This window comes from Petaurus breviceps, unplaced genomic scaffold, assembly GCF_028583685.1.
Source record: "Petaurus breviceps papuanus isolate PSGF00001 unplaced genomic scaffold, PetGlider_PUasm1.0 90897, whole genome shotgun sequence".
NCBI classification, from domain to species: Eukaryota; Metazoa; Chordata; class Mammalia; order Diprotodontia; family Petauridae; genus Petaurus; species Petaurus breviceps.
In genome coordinates, this window is record NW_027187374.1 from 16,059,306 (window position 1) to 16,075,339 (window position 16,034).

General features: G+C 37.3%; 1 protein-coding gene across 1 annotated transcript in view; it reads right to left on the reverse strand.

Annotated features, from left to right (window-relative positions):
* The window catches only part of DNMT3L (DNA methyltransferase 3 like), a 43,880-nt gene extending 28,442 nt beyond the window's left edge, over positions 1-15,438 (reverse strand). Inside the window, exons 1-5 of the mRNA XM_069074806.1 lie at positions 15,098-15,438; positions 14,651-14,695; positions 12,601-12,680; positions 12,376-12,488; positions 9,277-9,451 (exon numbers count right to left, since the gene is read on the reverse strand). Coding sequence (XP_068930907.1) covers positions 9,277-9,451; positions 12,376-12,488; positions 12,601-12,680; positions 14,651-14,695; positions 15,098-15,374 — 690 coding nt within the window. The 5' untranslated portion in view covers positions 15,375-15,438. The remainder of the gene's footprint in view (positions 1-9,276; positions 9,452-12,375; positions 12,489-12,600; positions 12,681-14,650; positions 14,696-15,097) is intronic.
* Positions 15,439-16,034: the final 596 nt, after the last annotated feature.

The window sequence follows — 16,034 nt, forward strand, 5'->3', positions numbered from 1 at the left end:
TATCATTAATTAGCTTTTAAATTTAATTATATTATTAATTATTTTAATTATATTTAAATAATTAAATACTAATAATTACTCATTGATCATAATCACATAGTAATCATGTTCTTAATGAATGCCTGTTTATTGTCTCAATTTTTTTCCCCAGAGCAGTGCTAAATACTGGAAAGAATGTTGACCCAAGAGCTAGAAGACCTAGGATCCATTCAAATCCCACCTCCAGAGCTCTTATTATCTCTGTGATGGTTCCCCCACCAGACTTCAGTTTCTTCCTCTACAAAATGACAGGGCTGGATTATGTTACTGGTGAGTTCCCTCCTAGTTCAAGATCTATTATTTTAATACTACAATGATTTCTAACACCATTTTGGGGGGAGGGAAGGGAAAGGAAGGAGGAGAAACAAGCATTTATTAAATGCCTACTATGTGCTAAGTATTTTACAAATATTATCTCATTTGATCCTCACAACAACCCTGGGAAATGCTGTTGTTATCTTCATTTTACAGCTGAGGAAAACTGAAGCAGAGAGAGAAGAGACAAATGACTTGCCCAGGGTCACACAGCAAGTAAATATCTGAAGCCAAATTTGAACTCAGATCTTCGTGACTCCAGGCTTATCTCTTTATCCACTGTTTGACCTAACTTCTTCTCTACCACAGGAAAAGCTACAATTACTGCATTAAAAAATTGTTGAGGGGCAGAGTGGCAGAGTTTTAATTGCCAAAAGAAAAAATTATAATGTCTCCAGAAGGAAACTCTAGTTTGTAATTTCCAAATTTCTTTGTTGTTCAGTTCTGTTTGACACTTCATAACCCCATTTGGAGTTTTCTTGGAAATGATACTGAAGTGGTTTTCCATTTCCTTCTCCAGTTCATTGTAGGGTGAGGAAACTAAGGCACACAGGGTCAAGTGACTTGCCTAGGGTCACACAGCTAGTAAATGTCTGAGGCTAGATTTAAACTCAGGTCTTCCTGACTTTAGGCCAGGGACTCTATCCACTGTGCCACCCAGCTGCCTGTTATTGATGCTATCTAAGAAATAAATCCAACAAGTATAGGAAATCTGAAATGTTGTAACTCTGGGAAGCAGTTAGCTTGATATACTTAGTCCAGGTACCAGTTGTTCTGGTATTTCAGAATATTATCAGAAATACTAATGTTTCATCATATGTGGAGAGAATTCAGACCCCACTCTCCAAGACATGCAAGGAAGTTCTGCAGCTTTCAGACGCAACTGAGGGAGGATCTAAAAGCAGTCCACACAGCTCCTTGTCACGGTTGTTTGTGCGTTCCCATGCCAATCGAAACCAGATGTTCAGTCAGTAAGCGCCAACATAATTAGCTTCCTTAGCCAATTTCTAAATACATTATATTAAGCTCCAGGTTGGCTCTCAGTAACCGTACTACAGTCGAATTGTAAAGTAGGATGATGTTGACTCAAGCAACAATTTCATTGTAGCCCTGATAAACAGCTAGATAGAACACTGGACTAGAGTCAGAAAGATCTGAGTTCAAATCCTGCCTCAGACTTCAAAACTCTGTGACATTAAAACCCTCTATCTTCCTCAGTTTCCTTTTCTGTAAAATGAGGATTGTCAACTCCTCTCAGTTTTTCAGATCATGGCCCATCCAAGTCTTCTCATCCTGTGTAACAACATACCCATATCCTCCCTCAAATCTCCAATATGAAAAAAAAAAACATTCCAATATGGGTAAAGCCTTCCTCTAAATCTCTTATCATTATATGAATACCAGTACAAAACATGAGCTGTTCTTCTATTATCCTTACCTCTCATTACAAGACTGGTCAACCATTCTAATCACATATTTATATATTCATTTTTTAATGTCACTTGTGCACAATTCATTAGGGGTAATATGTTACAACATATTTACAACTCAACCTATGTTAGCAGGATAGCTTACTATCCTTTAGATAAACTGCACCTGAGATGTTTTCAGAAGCTGTATATTCCATGATACCTAGCCACAGAGTATCAGTGGAAGAATAGTGATGTTTAAATATTACAATTTTATTTTAGTGAGAAGGATGGGGGGAAGGGGCATCACATCACTGACAGTGCTCTAGAGTTTCCCAAATGCTAGGCCAATCTATTCTTATTCCATTTTGGGCCTAGCTCATTTTACATCTTCAGTATTTGTCCCAGATACATATTCTGATGGATCAGTCTCTCCGATTGAATAGTCTGAACTAGAGATATTCTTCATCAGTTGGTTTTTTTACTGAAGAATATTTTCTTTATGCTTTTTGTCTTTACAGCATAGTAGTTTCTTAGTTCATCACCATATTTAATCTTCCTTTGTGACAAAGAAATACAATTAAGCAAAAACATATAACAAAGAAACCTTTCCTGACAATGCATGCCCATATTCTTTTTTAATAGTTCTACCATGAGAGGAGATAATTTTTTATTCTCTTCTTAATTTTTAAATTTTTTGTGCTTTTTTGAGGGGCAATTGGGTTTAAGTGACTTGCCCAAGGTCACATGGCTAGTAATTGTTAAGTGTCTAAGGCTGAATTTGAACTCAGGTTCTCCTGACTCCAGGGCCAGTGCTCTATTCACTGCCCCCTCACCACCCCTTAAAGAAATTTTTTTTTTAATTATTCTCTTCTTTAGGATTTTCATTGGCTTTCCCTACTCAAGAGTGTAATGACTTTTTAAGAAGTGATTAATTTACTTCATTGCAATCACTGTGTATATTGTTATCTTGGTTCTGCATATTCTACTCATCTTTGTTCATATAAATCTTCTCATGTTTCTCTGAATTCCTTGAATTTGTCATTTCTTACAACAAAATAATATTTTATTATATTCACATGCCATTTAAAAGTCATTCCCCAATCAACAGGCAACCACTTTGTTTTCAGTTGTTCGTTACAACAAAACATGTGGTTATGAATTTGGGGTACATACTAGACCTTTACTTCCTTAGGTTATATACCCAGTAGTGAAATTGCTGGGTCAAAAAGCATAGACAGTTTAGTCACAGTTCTATTGCATAATCCTTCCACTTGAAATCTAGAATTGTTGGATTATATCACACCTTCACCAGCAGAGCATCTGTCTGTCTTCCCACACCCCCTCACTAATGACTTTCTGTTTTTGATCATCACCAATTTTCAGGAAGTGAAATTAAACCACATTAGTTGATATTTCCTCTGTGAACCGGTAGATCAAACTCCATTGAATGACTAATGGATTTCATTTAGGAATCTCTGTGATGTTCCATGTATAGATGGTCAAACAAATGTCATCTGCAAAGAACATCTGGAGAACTTCATGGTCTGTAGGGCATTCTTCCATTTGGGTTCTAACATATTGCCCCTAATGAATTCTGGATATCTTTGATGTTAATGATCACTGTGTCATTGAATAAAGTTAGTAATAGGGTTATAGATTTGGAGTTGGAAAGAACCTTCTATGTCATCAAGCCCAACCTTCTCATTTTAAAGGTTAAGTGCCTTGCCTGACATCACATAACTAGTAAATGCTTAGGCAGGATTTGAACCTAGGTCTTAATATAACTACAAGTCCAACACACTATTTGTGTTGCCTCATTGATGGAATTATCTTTTCTATTGTGTTTTTCAGTGACTTTTGCATGGTCTCAACATATGGAGAAATGTTAATGAAGGATATCATTTAAGCTTACATTTTGCTCTACTAGAGGGTTTTTTTTTTTAAGTTTTATTGATGACTTTTGTTTTAACAACAAAGTCATTTACGGATTTACTTCCATATTTTAAATTCCTTATTCCTAATCTCAGCATTAAATCTTCCTGCAGAGGCAGCTGGTGTTGCAGTGGATAGAATGCTGGACCTGGAGTCAGGGAGACCCGAGTTCAAACCCCATCTAAGATACTTAAAAGCTACATAACCCTGAGCATGTCACTTATCCTGTTTGCCCCAGCTTACTCATTTGTAAAATGGGACTAATAATAGTACCTCCCTCCAAGGTTACTGTAAACATAAAATGATATAATATTGATAAAGCACTTATATTGATAAAGCACTTGTACAGGATGCACTCCATCCTGGTTGTGCTCTTCTGGACACTAACCAGTTTATCAATGTCTTTTTTTTTTTTTTAAAGCAAACAGGGTTAGGTGACTTATCTAGGATCACACAGTTAGTAAGTGTCTGAGGTCAGATTTAAACTCAAGTCTCCCTGATTCCAAGGCTGGTGCTCTCTCTACTGTGTCACCTAGATGCCCTCAATGTATTCATTAAACTGTGGTGTCCAGAAGTGAACACAATACCCCAAATGGGCAGATTACAGTTAGACCACCTCCTCTCCAATCCTGTAAGATGTGGACCTCTCAATGTAACCCAAGACTGAATTAGCTTATTTTCTGGTCACATCAGTGTGCTGGCTCATAATGAGCTTGTGGTATACTAAAATCCCCAGATATTTTTAGAACAACTGCTGTCTACACAGGTCTTGTAATATAATAACAACAAATTTATTTTTTTGTGCCCAAGTGTAATTATCTCTATTGAATTTTATCATACTAAATTCAACCCAATGCTTGTCAATATCCTTTTGGATCCTGACTTCATCATCCACAATCTCAGTTATCTCTCCTAGCCCTGTATCATTTGCAGAAGTGATGCGAGTGCCATCTATGCCTTTATCCTAGTCATTGATAAAAATGTTAAACATCGAGGGACCAATAACAGATTCCTGAGGTACTCCATTAGAAACATCCTACCACACTGACACTGAACTACTTTGAGTCTGGTCATTCAACCAGCTCTAAATCTAAATCTATCTGGTTCTCTCCATCTTCTCCATAAAACCTGTATGAGTTCCCCCATCTTTGAAAAGAAATTGGTGAATGAGATTAAAATCTTTCTTGGGAAAACAGAATGGACAATGTAAGAAATGTATTCAAGCAAAGGACACTTCCCTTAGAAATCAATGAGCAAGAGCTAGCAATGGCAGGGTCTAGTTGCAGGAGGCTGGTTTTTAGCCAATGTCAGAGTTACAATGTACTCAATAAGGAGGGCCAGGATATTTTTTAGAGGAATGTTCCTGATCATCAAGAAAGAGAAGCCCTTTAGTGTTGGCTAGGATATACCTTGGAGGTTATACAGGAGTGATATAGAGAAAAAGAAGAGGAGGAAAAGGAAGAAGAAGAGCTTTAGAGAACTGAGCCTTAATTTCTTATTTGAAGAATAAGCAGGGATAGCTAGATGGCATAGTGAATAGAGCACAGGTCCTAGAATACCTGAATTTAAATCTGGCCTCAGACACTTCTAAGCTATGTGACCCTGAGCAAGTCATTTAATACCGCTTGCCTCAAAAAGGAAGAAAGAAAGAAAGGAAGGAAGGAAGGAAGGAAGGAAGGAAGGAAGAAAGAAAAGAAGAAAGAAAGAAAGGTAGGAAGGAAGAAAGAAAGAGAAGATGCAACGTGACAGGAATAAATATTTGCAGATACCAGACAGCAAGTTTTGTGGCTCTGAGAGTAAATGTGGTTGCTATGTGGAATCTCTTAATAATCTTCAACTGGAAGGGGAAAAGAGTCTCACTGTGCAATGCTGAAGAACTGTTTCATAGAGCAGTAATCAAAAGAGCAGAATCTATGGAGAGCATGGACTGTACTAGACCTATATAAGGAAAGAAAGTTATGGATGTATGTGATATGTGTACAGCCTATCACTTAATTAGATTTCATATAGCTGGTAAAGAAAACAGACAATAAAAGACAGAGAGAGTAGGTGGAAGCCCCTTGCAGGCAAGGGCTACTCTGGATTTTTCTTTGGCTTTTTCTTAGGTATGTAACATAGAAACCAAGAAGTGGACTTCTCAAATCATCTGAATGTCACCAAATGTCAGGTCAAGCTTGTTGAAGACACAAATGTACAGAACCATTCTTGGGAAAGCAAAAAGGGGCTTTGAAATGGGAATTGGAGGCTCGCTGCTTCATGGAGAGAACTATTAGCAAGTATCCTGAGAGGCTGAGCTTTGTAGTGCTATGGGCATGGACATGATAGGATCATGAATGCTGGGAACACTTAACAGGCAAATTCAGCACTGATTTGGCAGACACTGGAGGACATTAGCCTGGCATCCAGACATGAAAATGGAGTTCAGAATGAGGACTGTACCAGACCGCAAAGCACTTAATCCTTGACCTACCAAACTTTCATGGATCCTTTCCACCTGGACCCATAGGATTTTGTGGATCATTAATAGTAAAAGTTGAAGATATACATTGTTATACCAGACTGTTTATCCTAAGGGACAGTTACATTCTAATCATTTTATGAAGGGCACTTGCAACATACACAACTGTGGTAAATGGGTAAGCCTCTGTGTACTAAGTGAGAAGGAAATCATTCATTTTGGAGCTTTGTTATAGTTCCTTCTGGGAAGGTGGGAGTGGAAATGAGAAGATGAATATTGTGGCCTTGATAAACCTAGCCTCAGAAAATATCTCTGGAATTTCAGTGTTGATTGGAACCAACTGGAAGAGTTTTAACAGCAGTCAGTAATACTTAAACACCCTGACAACCCGTACTTCTTTTGAGGAAGCTTACAAAGAGATAAAGGACAGTCTTTCCTTAGGGCATCAAAGAGGCATTGGACCTTTCAGTTGAAAGGCTAAAATGTGAGAAGTTCAACTTTGGAGACTCATGGTTGAGGAGCAGAAGGATTATCTGTGGAAGAGACTCAGCACGTGAACTGGTATAATCTTACTCCATAAGTAGAATCTATCCAAAGAGAAGCATTTACAACTTGCTTCATTAACTCTTGCCTTTTTTGAGAATAATCTTAGAAAACTGCTCTCTCAGAGATGGAACAACTCAGGAATGCCATGAAAGAATCATCACAGAGTCTGGGTGCCTTGCTCAGAGTAGAGAAAAAGAGAGGGAAGCTCTGGGTAGGTGTGAACTTTTGGATTTTGAATAAAAGTAGTAAGGTGGATCAGTACACCACACCAGTAAGAGTAAAGGTATGTTAGATTGCTTGTTGGGTATCCAAGTGTTTTTTTAGTATCAGATTTGTACAGTGGATACTATCAGATTCCCATGGCAGAAGAATATAAGGAGAAGATGTCTTTGTCTGTCCAATGGAATTCTACCAATGCCAGAACATGCACCAAAGACTTTATGGTGCTTCTGACACTTTTCAATGTCAAAGGAACAGGCATCATTCCCTAATAATTTTACAATTACTGTGATTCCTTAATTACCTCTTTAAAGAATGCCACTTGTTGAAATTAAGTCCTTGGAAGCATTGGTGCATCTGGATGATCTAATCTTATTTGGGAAAGATTTGGAAGAGCATGAGAAAAGACCATTGAAGGTATTAGACAGGTTAGAAGCCAATGACCCAAAGCTGTCAGTTAACAAGTGCTGGATCTGAAGAGCAATTACTAAATACTTGACTTACATACTATCTCACCTGGGAGTGCATGCTGATCTTGAGAAGGGAGGAATACCAATTACTTGGCCACAGGTGAAGAATTCTCAAGAGCTGAAGACTTTTCTAGGATTCAGTGACTACTACTGGAAATTTGTGAAGAACTAGAGAGTTAGCCTTGAAGTTAAGAAGACTCTGGTTCAATATTTGGCTCTGACCCATAGTGACTGTGTGACCCTGGGTAAGTCATTTAACTTCTCCATTCTCTAGGCTACTCTTTAAATCTATAAGTTGCAGAGAAGGTGCAGACCTCCATTGGTAAAGGCAGTATCCTTTCCAGGGATATATCAGTGAAACTCTTCCCAGTCTGATTGGTTCCTACCATACTACTAATCTTGGAATTTCAGCCATCTAATCCAACACATTTCATACAAATAAAATTCTTAATAATATTTTCCTTGAACCATTTCTAAGAGGAGACCCACTACTTCCTGAGGTTGCTTATTTTATTTTGGTACAGCTCTAATTGTTTGGAAGTTTCAATGTGTTAGATTTAGTTTTAAGGCAAGAAAAAACTTCTTTACATTGTTCCTAATATTCATCTCTGAGAAAAATAGAGTAGAATTGAAGCAACTGAGTGGTGCATGATCTCAAGGCTCTTCACCATCCTGGTTGTCTTTCCCTGGATGCTTTCCAGTTTATCAATGTCTTTTTGACAATGCAGCAGCCAGCACTGAACATAAAGACCAGATGTGGTCTGATTGGAGCAAAGTACATCTGGATTATAATCTCCCTAGACCTTGACACTGAACTTCTTTTAATGTAGCCTAAGATTGCATTAACTTTTTTGTTTTGATTTGAACTCAGGTCTTCCTGACTGTAGGCCTGGTGCTTTATCCACTGTGTCACCAAGCTGCCCATCCCTGAAGTTACTTATCCCAATGAAAGCATAGCTCTGTGCATAAATAAGTAAACAAATGAATGAAGGAAGGAATAAATAGATAAAATAATACTCTTAATCCATACTGACTATGTAGTCCACTGAAACCCCTAGATGTTTTTCAGAAGAAATACTATCTAGTAACACCTCTCCTTCCTTGTTCTTATGAAACTGATTTTCAATGCAATGGAGGACATAACTAAATATAACCTGAAATGTCCTTTAATTTAAAGAGTTTGGATCAGCTATTCTGCATGATATTATATTTAATTAGAAGTCTCAAAGAATGAAAACAATGTAATGAATTAAGGTTAGACAAAACTTCCTAATAATTTTGTTTTAAGAATCGTTAATCACCCACAAAAAATTAACTTCTCATTTGTTAAAATCTCATTAAAATCTTTCTCTGAGTCAATATAAAATTAAATTTAGGAACACATTAAGTGCTTTCCTCCTAGGTCTTGGGAAAGTCTGTTTTCTGAGAGCCTACTTAGATTCTGCTCTACAAATGCAGCAGATCTCAATGGCGATGACGCCCTTTAAAAGTCCAATGGACTAGTCTTTGCTTCCACCTGCTGGAATTTAAGAACAACTGAGGATAAATTTCTGTTTCTCCAGGTACCTTTTTCCACTTGTTGGAAGTGCCTAGTCATCAAAATTGTAAAGGAAAAAAATGTAGGAATTAAAATTTCATTTTATATTTTATTAAAAATATTGTCATAAAATGGGATCTCACTTACAAGGAGTAGAAAAGAGGAAGGTAGGAAGGGAAAAGAGAGATAGAAAATGTGTTTAAAAGACTAAAAATAATAACATTAAATGAATCATCATAACATATATAGATAGCAGAAAGAAGTAAGTAAGTCATGTTTCAGGTCTATTAATCTTAACAAAAACACTTCTATTCATTTATTAATTTTTAAAGTTGTAATATTCCTTACAGACTCTCGATCATAGAAATCCTTTAGGTTCTCCCTCCATTTCCTCCTCTTCTTCAGTAGCCCATTTTCTGATATCAAGGGTAGACACAAGAAGCATTTCCAGTTATCCACTGCTTGAAATTTTGCTGAACTTCCAGGATTTACAAGGGCATCAACACACTCAAAACAGTAACATCTACAACCAACCAAACAAAAATCCATTAGAGTCCTTCCATTGACAACTCAGAAATACCTCCCATGACTGATCCATTTGCTTTTTCTCTGTATGACAAAAATCACATGCAGAATGGCATATGAAGAGCTCATTTAAAAAAAAATTTTGAACTACTTGATTTTTAATGAGAAGTCATTGGAGTTGGAGTGTCAGTAGTGGTATGTGAAGCTGTGGAAGGCAAAGAGGAGAGACCAAAATAATTAATATAAGTAACATTGGGACACAGAACCACAAGAGAATTGTTTTCTTAAAGGTATATATGCAATTTCTTGATTAGACTTCTTTTTTCTTTTTTTGGAGGGCAATTGAGGTTAAGTGACTTGTCCAAGATCACACAGCTAGTTTTTTGTGTGTTAAGTGTCTGAGGCCAGATTTGAATTAAGGTCCTCCTGACTCCAGGGCCAGTGCTCTATTCACTGTGCCACCTAGCCACCCCTTGATTAGACTTCTTAATTGCCTGTCTGCCAAAGAGTTCAGGGTCTGAGCACAGAATTTTTAACTAAGAAATGACAAAATTCAAATGAGAAAATAAGCACAATGAGAAAAAAGGACAGGGCAGGGAAACTCAAATAAGTGGCCCCTAAAGACATGAGAGATGGGTCTAGAGAATAAACTTGTATGCTCAGTGCTCATCATGCCATGACCAAGTCACTGATGTTTAGAGGTTCTGTTTATCTTTATTTAGTACCTACAAAAGGCAACATAGTATAGCAGACAGAGGGCTGGTCTTAGCATCAAGATTTGCCTTTAGACATACACTGACCGAGCCTAGGCAAGTCACAAGCTCTCAGTGACCCAAGCAATTATTGAATTTAGAAATCTTAGTGATCTGTATCAATAGAGGAAATTTTCACACTGGGAACTGCCTACATTGATGGAATTGTGAGTCTGGACAAAAACAAACAAAAATGACATCAGACCAAGGTGATGTAAGGAAGGCTCAAGAAAAGTTTCTTTTTTTCCACCACCAATCTTTGTCATTGACTCAAGTAGAGGAACTCTCTTCCCTTTTGGGGAATGGGAAAGAGATGTTCCTTTAATTAAAAATTAAATTATTCTTTGTTTTTCTTTTATAAATTTAATATTTTATTTCTCCCCAATTACATGTACAAACAATTTTAACATTCATTTAAAAAAAACTTTGTTTTAATTCTTCTTCTTTTTTTTGGAAGGACTTCTTAGCATAAATCAACTGTGAACTTTCAGTGAGACATTTTTGCTTGCTAGAAACACAGTAAGGAATTGTGCCCCATCTGAATTTTTATTGGGCAGCCCCAATTTATAATTCTTGTATCTGTTATTTTTAACATTGGGATAAGGGAAGATATCTTATATTTCAAACAAAATCAATAAATGTTGATTGGGTACTTACTATTTGTACAACAGTGAATTAGGTGCCATGCTTGGGGAGGGCTACAGGGGAATAATAATCCATTTCTGTCCCTATTGTAAACTATCTGGGGAGATAAGAAACTAAACTCTGGAACAGTTAAATAACAAAATTTGCAAACAACAGTTCAAGGCAAGAGTGGAAGACACATCATGAGCCAATATAATTAATTGCCACAGGAAGTATGCAGACTTTTGTTATTAGAGTTAAGAGAAGGAAGAGAGCTCTTATGGCTACAGTAGTTAAGGAAAGCTTTAAAGAGGAAGAGGAAGCTGAGCTGCACTTGAAGCAGCTGTTGGCTCTGGATTAATATGGTATGTCTCTCTCCCTTCCCACCCCCCTTAGTGCAATTTTAAGATTCCAATAATAGAACATTGCACTAAGACTTCTGGGACACCCTGTGTGTACTGGGTGTTCTGGTGAGAGAAAAGCCTTCAGAGTCTAATGAAGAAAAGCATGGCAAGTGTAAGGTAAATTCTAGGCATAATAAGCAAATTAGTTTGGCTAGAACAGAATAAGACTAAGTACAGGGTAATGTAGAGAGATATGGGGATGATGTAGGGGGTAATGTGAGGTAAGTTTTGAAAGGTAGGTAGGGGTTTGGCTGTGGAGAGTATGGAACAACAGAGCACAGTGAATAGAGCACTGGCCCTGGAGTCAGGAGGACCTGAGTTCAAATTCAGCCTCAGACACTTAACACTTACTAGCCATGTGACCTTGGGCAAGTCACTTAACCCCAATTGCCCTGCCCTCCCCCCACCAAAAAGCAAAAAAAAAAGCCTGAGTTTTATTCTGTAGGTAATGAGGAGCCTTTGAGGGCTTTTGAGTAGGGACAAGACATGATCAAAGAGGTATTTCAGGAAGATTAACCTGGTAGTGATGTCTGGGATAAGCAAGGAAGACAATGAAGGTGGGGAGATTTTCTGTTGTACCACTCATAGCATGTCTTATTCTACAAATTGCCAGGGAGTTCCTAAGTTGACTTCTCCTCATCACTCATAGGATCAAAGATTTAGAGAGAGAAGGAAGGGATCATAGAGGTCATATAATAAAAATGATTATCACCGAGTCTATCCCAATTCTGCCATCCCCATTTCACAGAGGAGGAAACAGACCATGTGACCTGTCCAAGGTAGCAAAAGAGAAAAGCTAATCCAAACCCTGCATCTGACTCCACACTCAAGACTCTTCGCACTATACTAGGAGGACATAAAATAGATTTTTTTTTGGGGGGGGAATAGAAGAATACTGTACACATATATTTATTCAAAAAGTGTCTAAATTAGATTAAAATTGAGATCTTCCAAGGAAAGGATCTGGGGGAGCAGGACAAGGAGAGAAGAAAGAATGATATCCCAGATTGAGCTTCTAAGCAAGATGGGCAATTTTCTCACACCAGAAAGTACCTCTTAGCATGGGTCCATTTCAAGTTATATAAGAATGAAACGGGGTCATGCTTTTGGAGTGTATTTCCATGTTACTTGTGCCTTCTTACCTGTTACAATCGGGGTTTTCACACATGAGCAGTATCTCCCCTGAGCAGCAGATTGTACAAAAAGACTGATACCCATCTTCATCATATAAGAAGAATGACTCCAAGAAATTGTCCTTGGGAAATAGTAGCAGATTAGTTATGAAAATTTCTTTGCTTCTTAAAAATTTAATCCATGTAGATTCTATTAAATGTGTACTTCCCCTTGTCAGAGTGATATATGCTTACCTTACATGGAATACACATTCCTCCATCAAATAAGGGATGTTGTGTATGAATCTGGAGACTGCCACAGCATATGCAGAGATCTAAAATAGACATTTGATGTGTTTAAAGTATAATGTTTACATACAATGATACTCCCCTTCTATCCTTATGGACTCTAGTATTTATTTCTGTACCATCAAAGCATATAGTTTTTTTTATTTTTTAAATTAAAAAAATTTTTTTTTGGGGGGGGAGGACAGGGCAACTGGCGTTAAGTGACTTGCCCAAGGTCACATGGCTAATAAGGGTTAAGTGTCAGAGGTCACATTTGAATAAAGGTTCTCCTGACTCCCAGGGCTGGGGTGCTCTATTCACTGCCACCTAGCCAACCCAGCACATAGTTTTTTAGAGGTTAAAAACCTGGTAGTATTGTTCCATAATGACTTTATATTTGGATACTCAGTACTTAAAAAAGAAAAATAGCCTTAGTTTGTAACCACTTATTTTAATTACATACTCAATTGATCTTGCAATCCAAAGAGCAACAATGTTATATTAGTGAAAATAATACTTGATTAGAGGTCTAGAAACATAAGTATTAGTCCTTGCTCTTCTGCTGACTTTTTCCTCTTTCCCTCAGTTTCCTTCTCTATAAAATGAAGGGGTTGACCCTAAATTTCCTTCCTGCTCTAAAGACCCATAATTCTCTGCTTTTCTCTTGTACTTCTTGCAAAGTGCTCCAGCAAATTGTTCTTTCCCCTCTTTGTGCTGTTTTCATTAAAAATGTTATTTTTCCCCAGGTAATCAAAATATAATGTTAAAATATATGTGCTTGAAAATCCTTACAAGTTCTGCACAAACTGATTCAAAGGCAAATAAATGAGCAGAACCAGAACAATCTACAATGTAAAAGCAAGATTGTAAAGATAAGCAATTGTGACTTAGCATTTTTTTTTTTTTTGCTTTTTGGAAGGGGGGAAGCAGGACAATTGGGGTTAAGTAACTTTCCCAAGGTCACACAGCTAGTAAGTGTTAGGTGTCTGAGGCCCAATTTGAACCCACATCCTTCTGACTCCAGGGCTGTTTTCTATTCACTGCCCCACCTAACTGCCCCAAGACTTAGTAATTTTGATCAATATGAGTCCTGTGATTCCAAAAGACCTATGATGTAAAGTGCTGTCTACTTTCAGATAGAGAACTGATGGTCTCAGGGTGCAGATTGAAGCAATTTTTTTAAACTTTATTTTCATTGTTTTTTTTAAACATGGCTAATGAGGAAATATATTTTACATGACTTCATATGCATAATAGGTATTGTATTTCTTGCCTTCTCAATGGATGTGGAGGGAGAGAGAAAACTTAGAACTGAAAATAAAAATAAAATTAAAGTAAAATATATAATGTAATATTGTTACAGTTGTTGTTGATCAGTTGTTTCCACTTTGTCTGACTCTTTGTGATTCCATTTGGGGTTTTCTTGGAGAAGATACTGGAGTGGTTTGCCATTTCTCCAGCTAATTTTATTGATGAGGAACCGAGGCAAACAGGGTTAAGTGCCTTGCCCAAGGTCATACATCTAGTAAATGAATGAGGCTAGATTTGGACTGAGGAAGAGGAGTCTTCCTGACTCCAAGCACTCTATCTACTATTCCATTTGGCTGCTCCTATTTTCTATCTCTATCTCTAGACCTATCTAGAGATAGAGGTATATCTGTATCTATGAATACACACATATAAATTGATATTCTATTATATATATTTACTTAACTTCACAGTGTCTAATATGGTACCAAAGAATCATGGAGCTGGAAGATATCTAAAAAAAAAAAAACTCAAACAATCTAACCCCTTCATAAAATGAGGAAATCAAGGTTTAAAGAGGTTAAATGACTTGCTCACACAGGGAGTGACAGAATTAGGATTTGAACCCAGGTCTTTTTATTCCTAATGCAGCTCTCTTTGCACAGTGCTGCAGTGCTTTTGTCATGTTACACACAAAGTGGATGGTGAGTTGTCATAACTGAGGCTTAGGATATTCCTTTGATTGTAGTGAAGATTTGGGAAAACTTACCATCTATATTTCTCTGGTTAACCATGACTTCATATGCAATAAGATCTGAAAGAAAACACAGGTAATGGAATTCTGTCCCTCCCCAAGTTGTTTCTTTAAAATTTACAAAAAAATCTACATGGAAAGTTGCTTATATCTCTGAATATATATATATATATATTATACACATACATATGTATGTATAGATATATATGTACACACATATATACGTACATATATTTTACAAAGAGAGATAGTATCATATTCAGCCATTTCTTCTTTTACAGTTTTCATGTATTACTCAATTCTGACACTTATTTTAAGCATTTGTACATTTTGCTCTTGTTTTTTTCTTTTTAACATAGCTATACAACGGTTTTAAATGCCTGATGATGTTTCACATAATCCAGTTGCTGGGACTAACGGTTTTCAAAGAATTTCTTTATAAGAAACATTTCAAAGTCAAACCTTTGCTGGGCCTTGGTGATGAGTAAAGTGACTGTTCACTAGAGTCCAGAGATATCACCTCAGTGCTTCTTTCTTCTTCAAGTACCGCCACTGTGACAAGAAATGGAAATGAACCCAGAAAATACAAATTCACAGTAAAAATCAAATAGCTGGTAACTTCTTTTCCTACAAATCCTGCTTTTTTTTCTAAGTCTAGTGAGTCAAAAGTATGGGTTTTGGTTCTCTTTCCATCATTATTGTCTTGGACGAATGATTTAACCTCTTTTGTTAATCTCATTGCTCTTTCTGTGACATGGTGCTCTAGCTATCTTTCCTATATCACAGGGATGGATAGTGGGAGCAAAAGGAGACAGTGATTCCGAAAGCAGTTTGAACTTCTTGGCAGGGAGAAAAAAAGCTTAGTGCAAGCAACATTACAGGGATTATTATAGCCATATCTTATGACAGTTTTCCTCCATGTCTTTCCATAACGTCAGAAACAGGAATCCACACACCCTTCTTATAAGGACCGTGGATGATGCAAGGCATTTCCTGACATCTAGAAAAGGCCCCTAAATTCTGAGTCTCATTTTCTTCATTAGGATCGTTCTGAAGACAGTGCTTAGTAAATATCAAGGCAATATATAAATGAGCACTATTAGCACGAATAGTAATTAGGATTCCATGCAGTCCTTCTGCCGGCTCCTTTCCCTAAAGTGCACCGCCATAGCCTTAATGAAATCAGTCAAGTTTCCTTTGGAATTCTGATAAGGAAGGCTGCAGAAACGAGAGGCCTCACCCCTTCAATTTCCTTACCTGTTTCGTTGGGATGCTGTTGTTCTTCCTCCTCCAGGTGCTCTGCTGGGTTCGACTCCTCTAGGAACACATCGCTCAAAATTTCTAGGAGAGAGTGGGCCATGCTTTTAAGGATGTTTTTTCAACTGTCTGCAACCCTAAA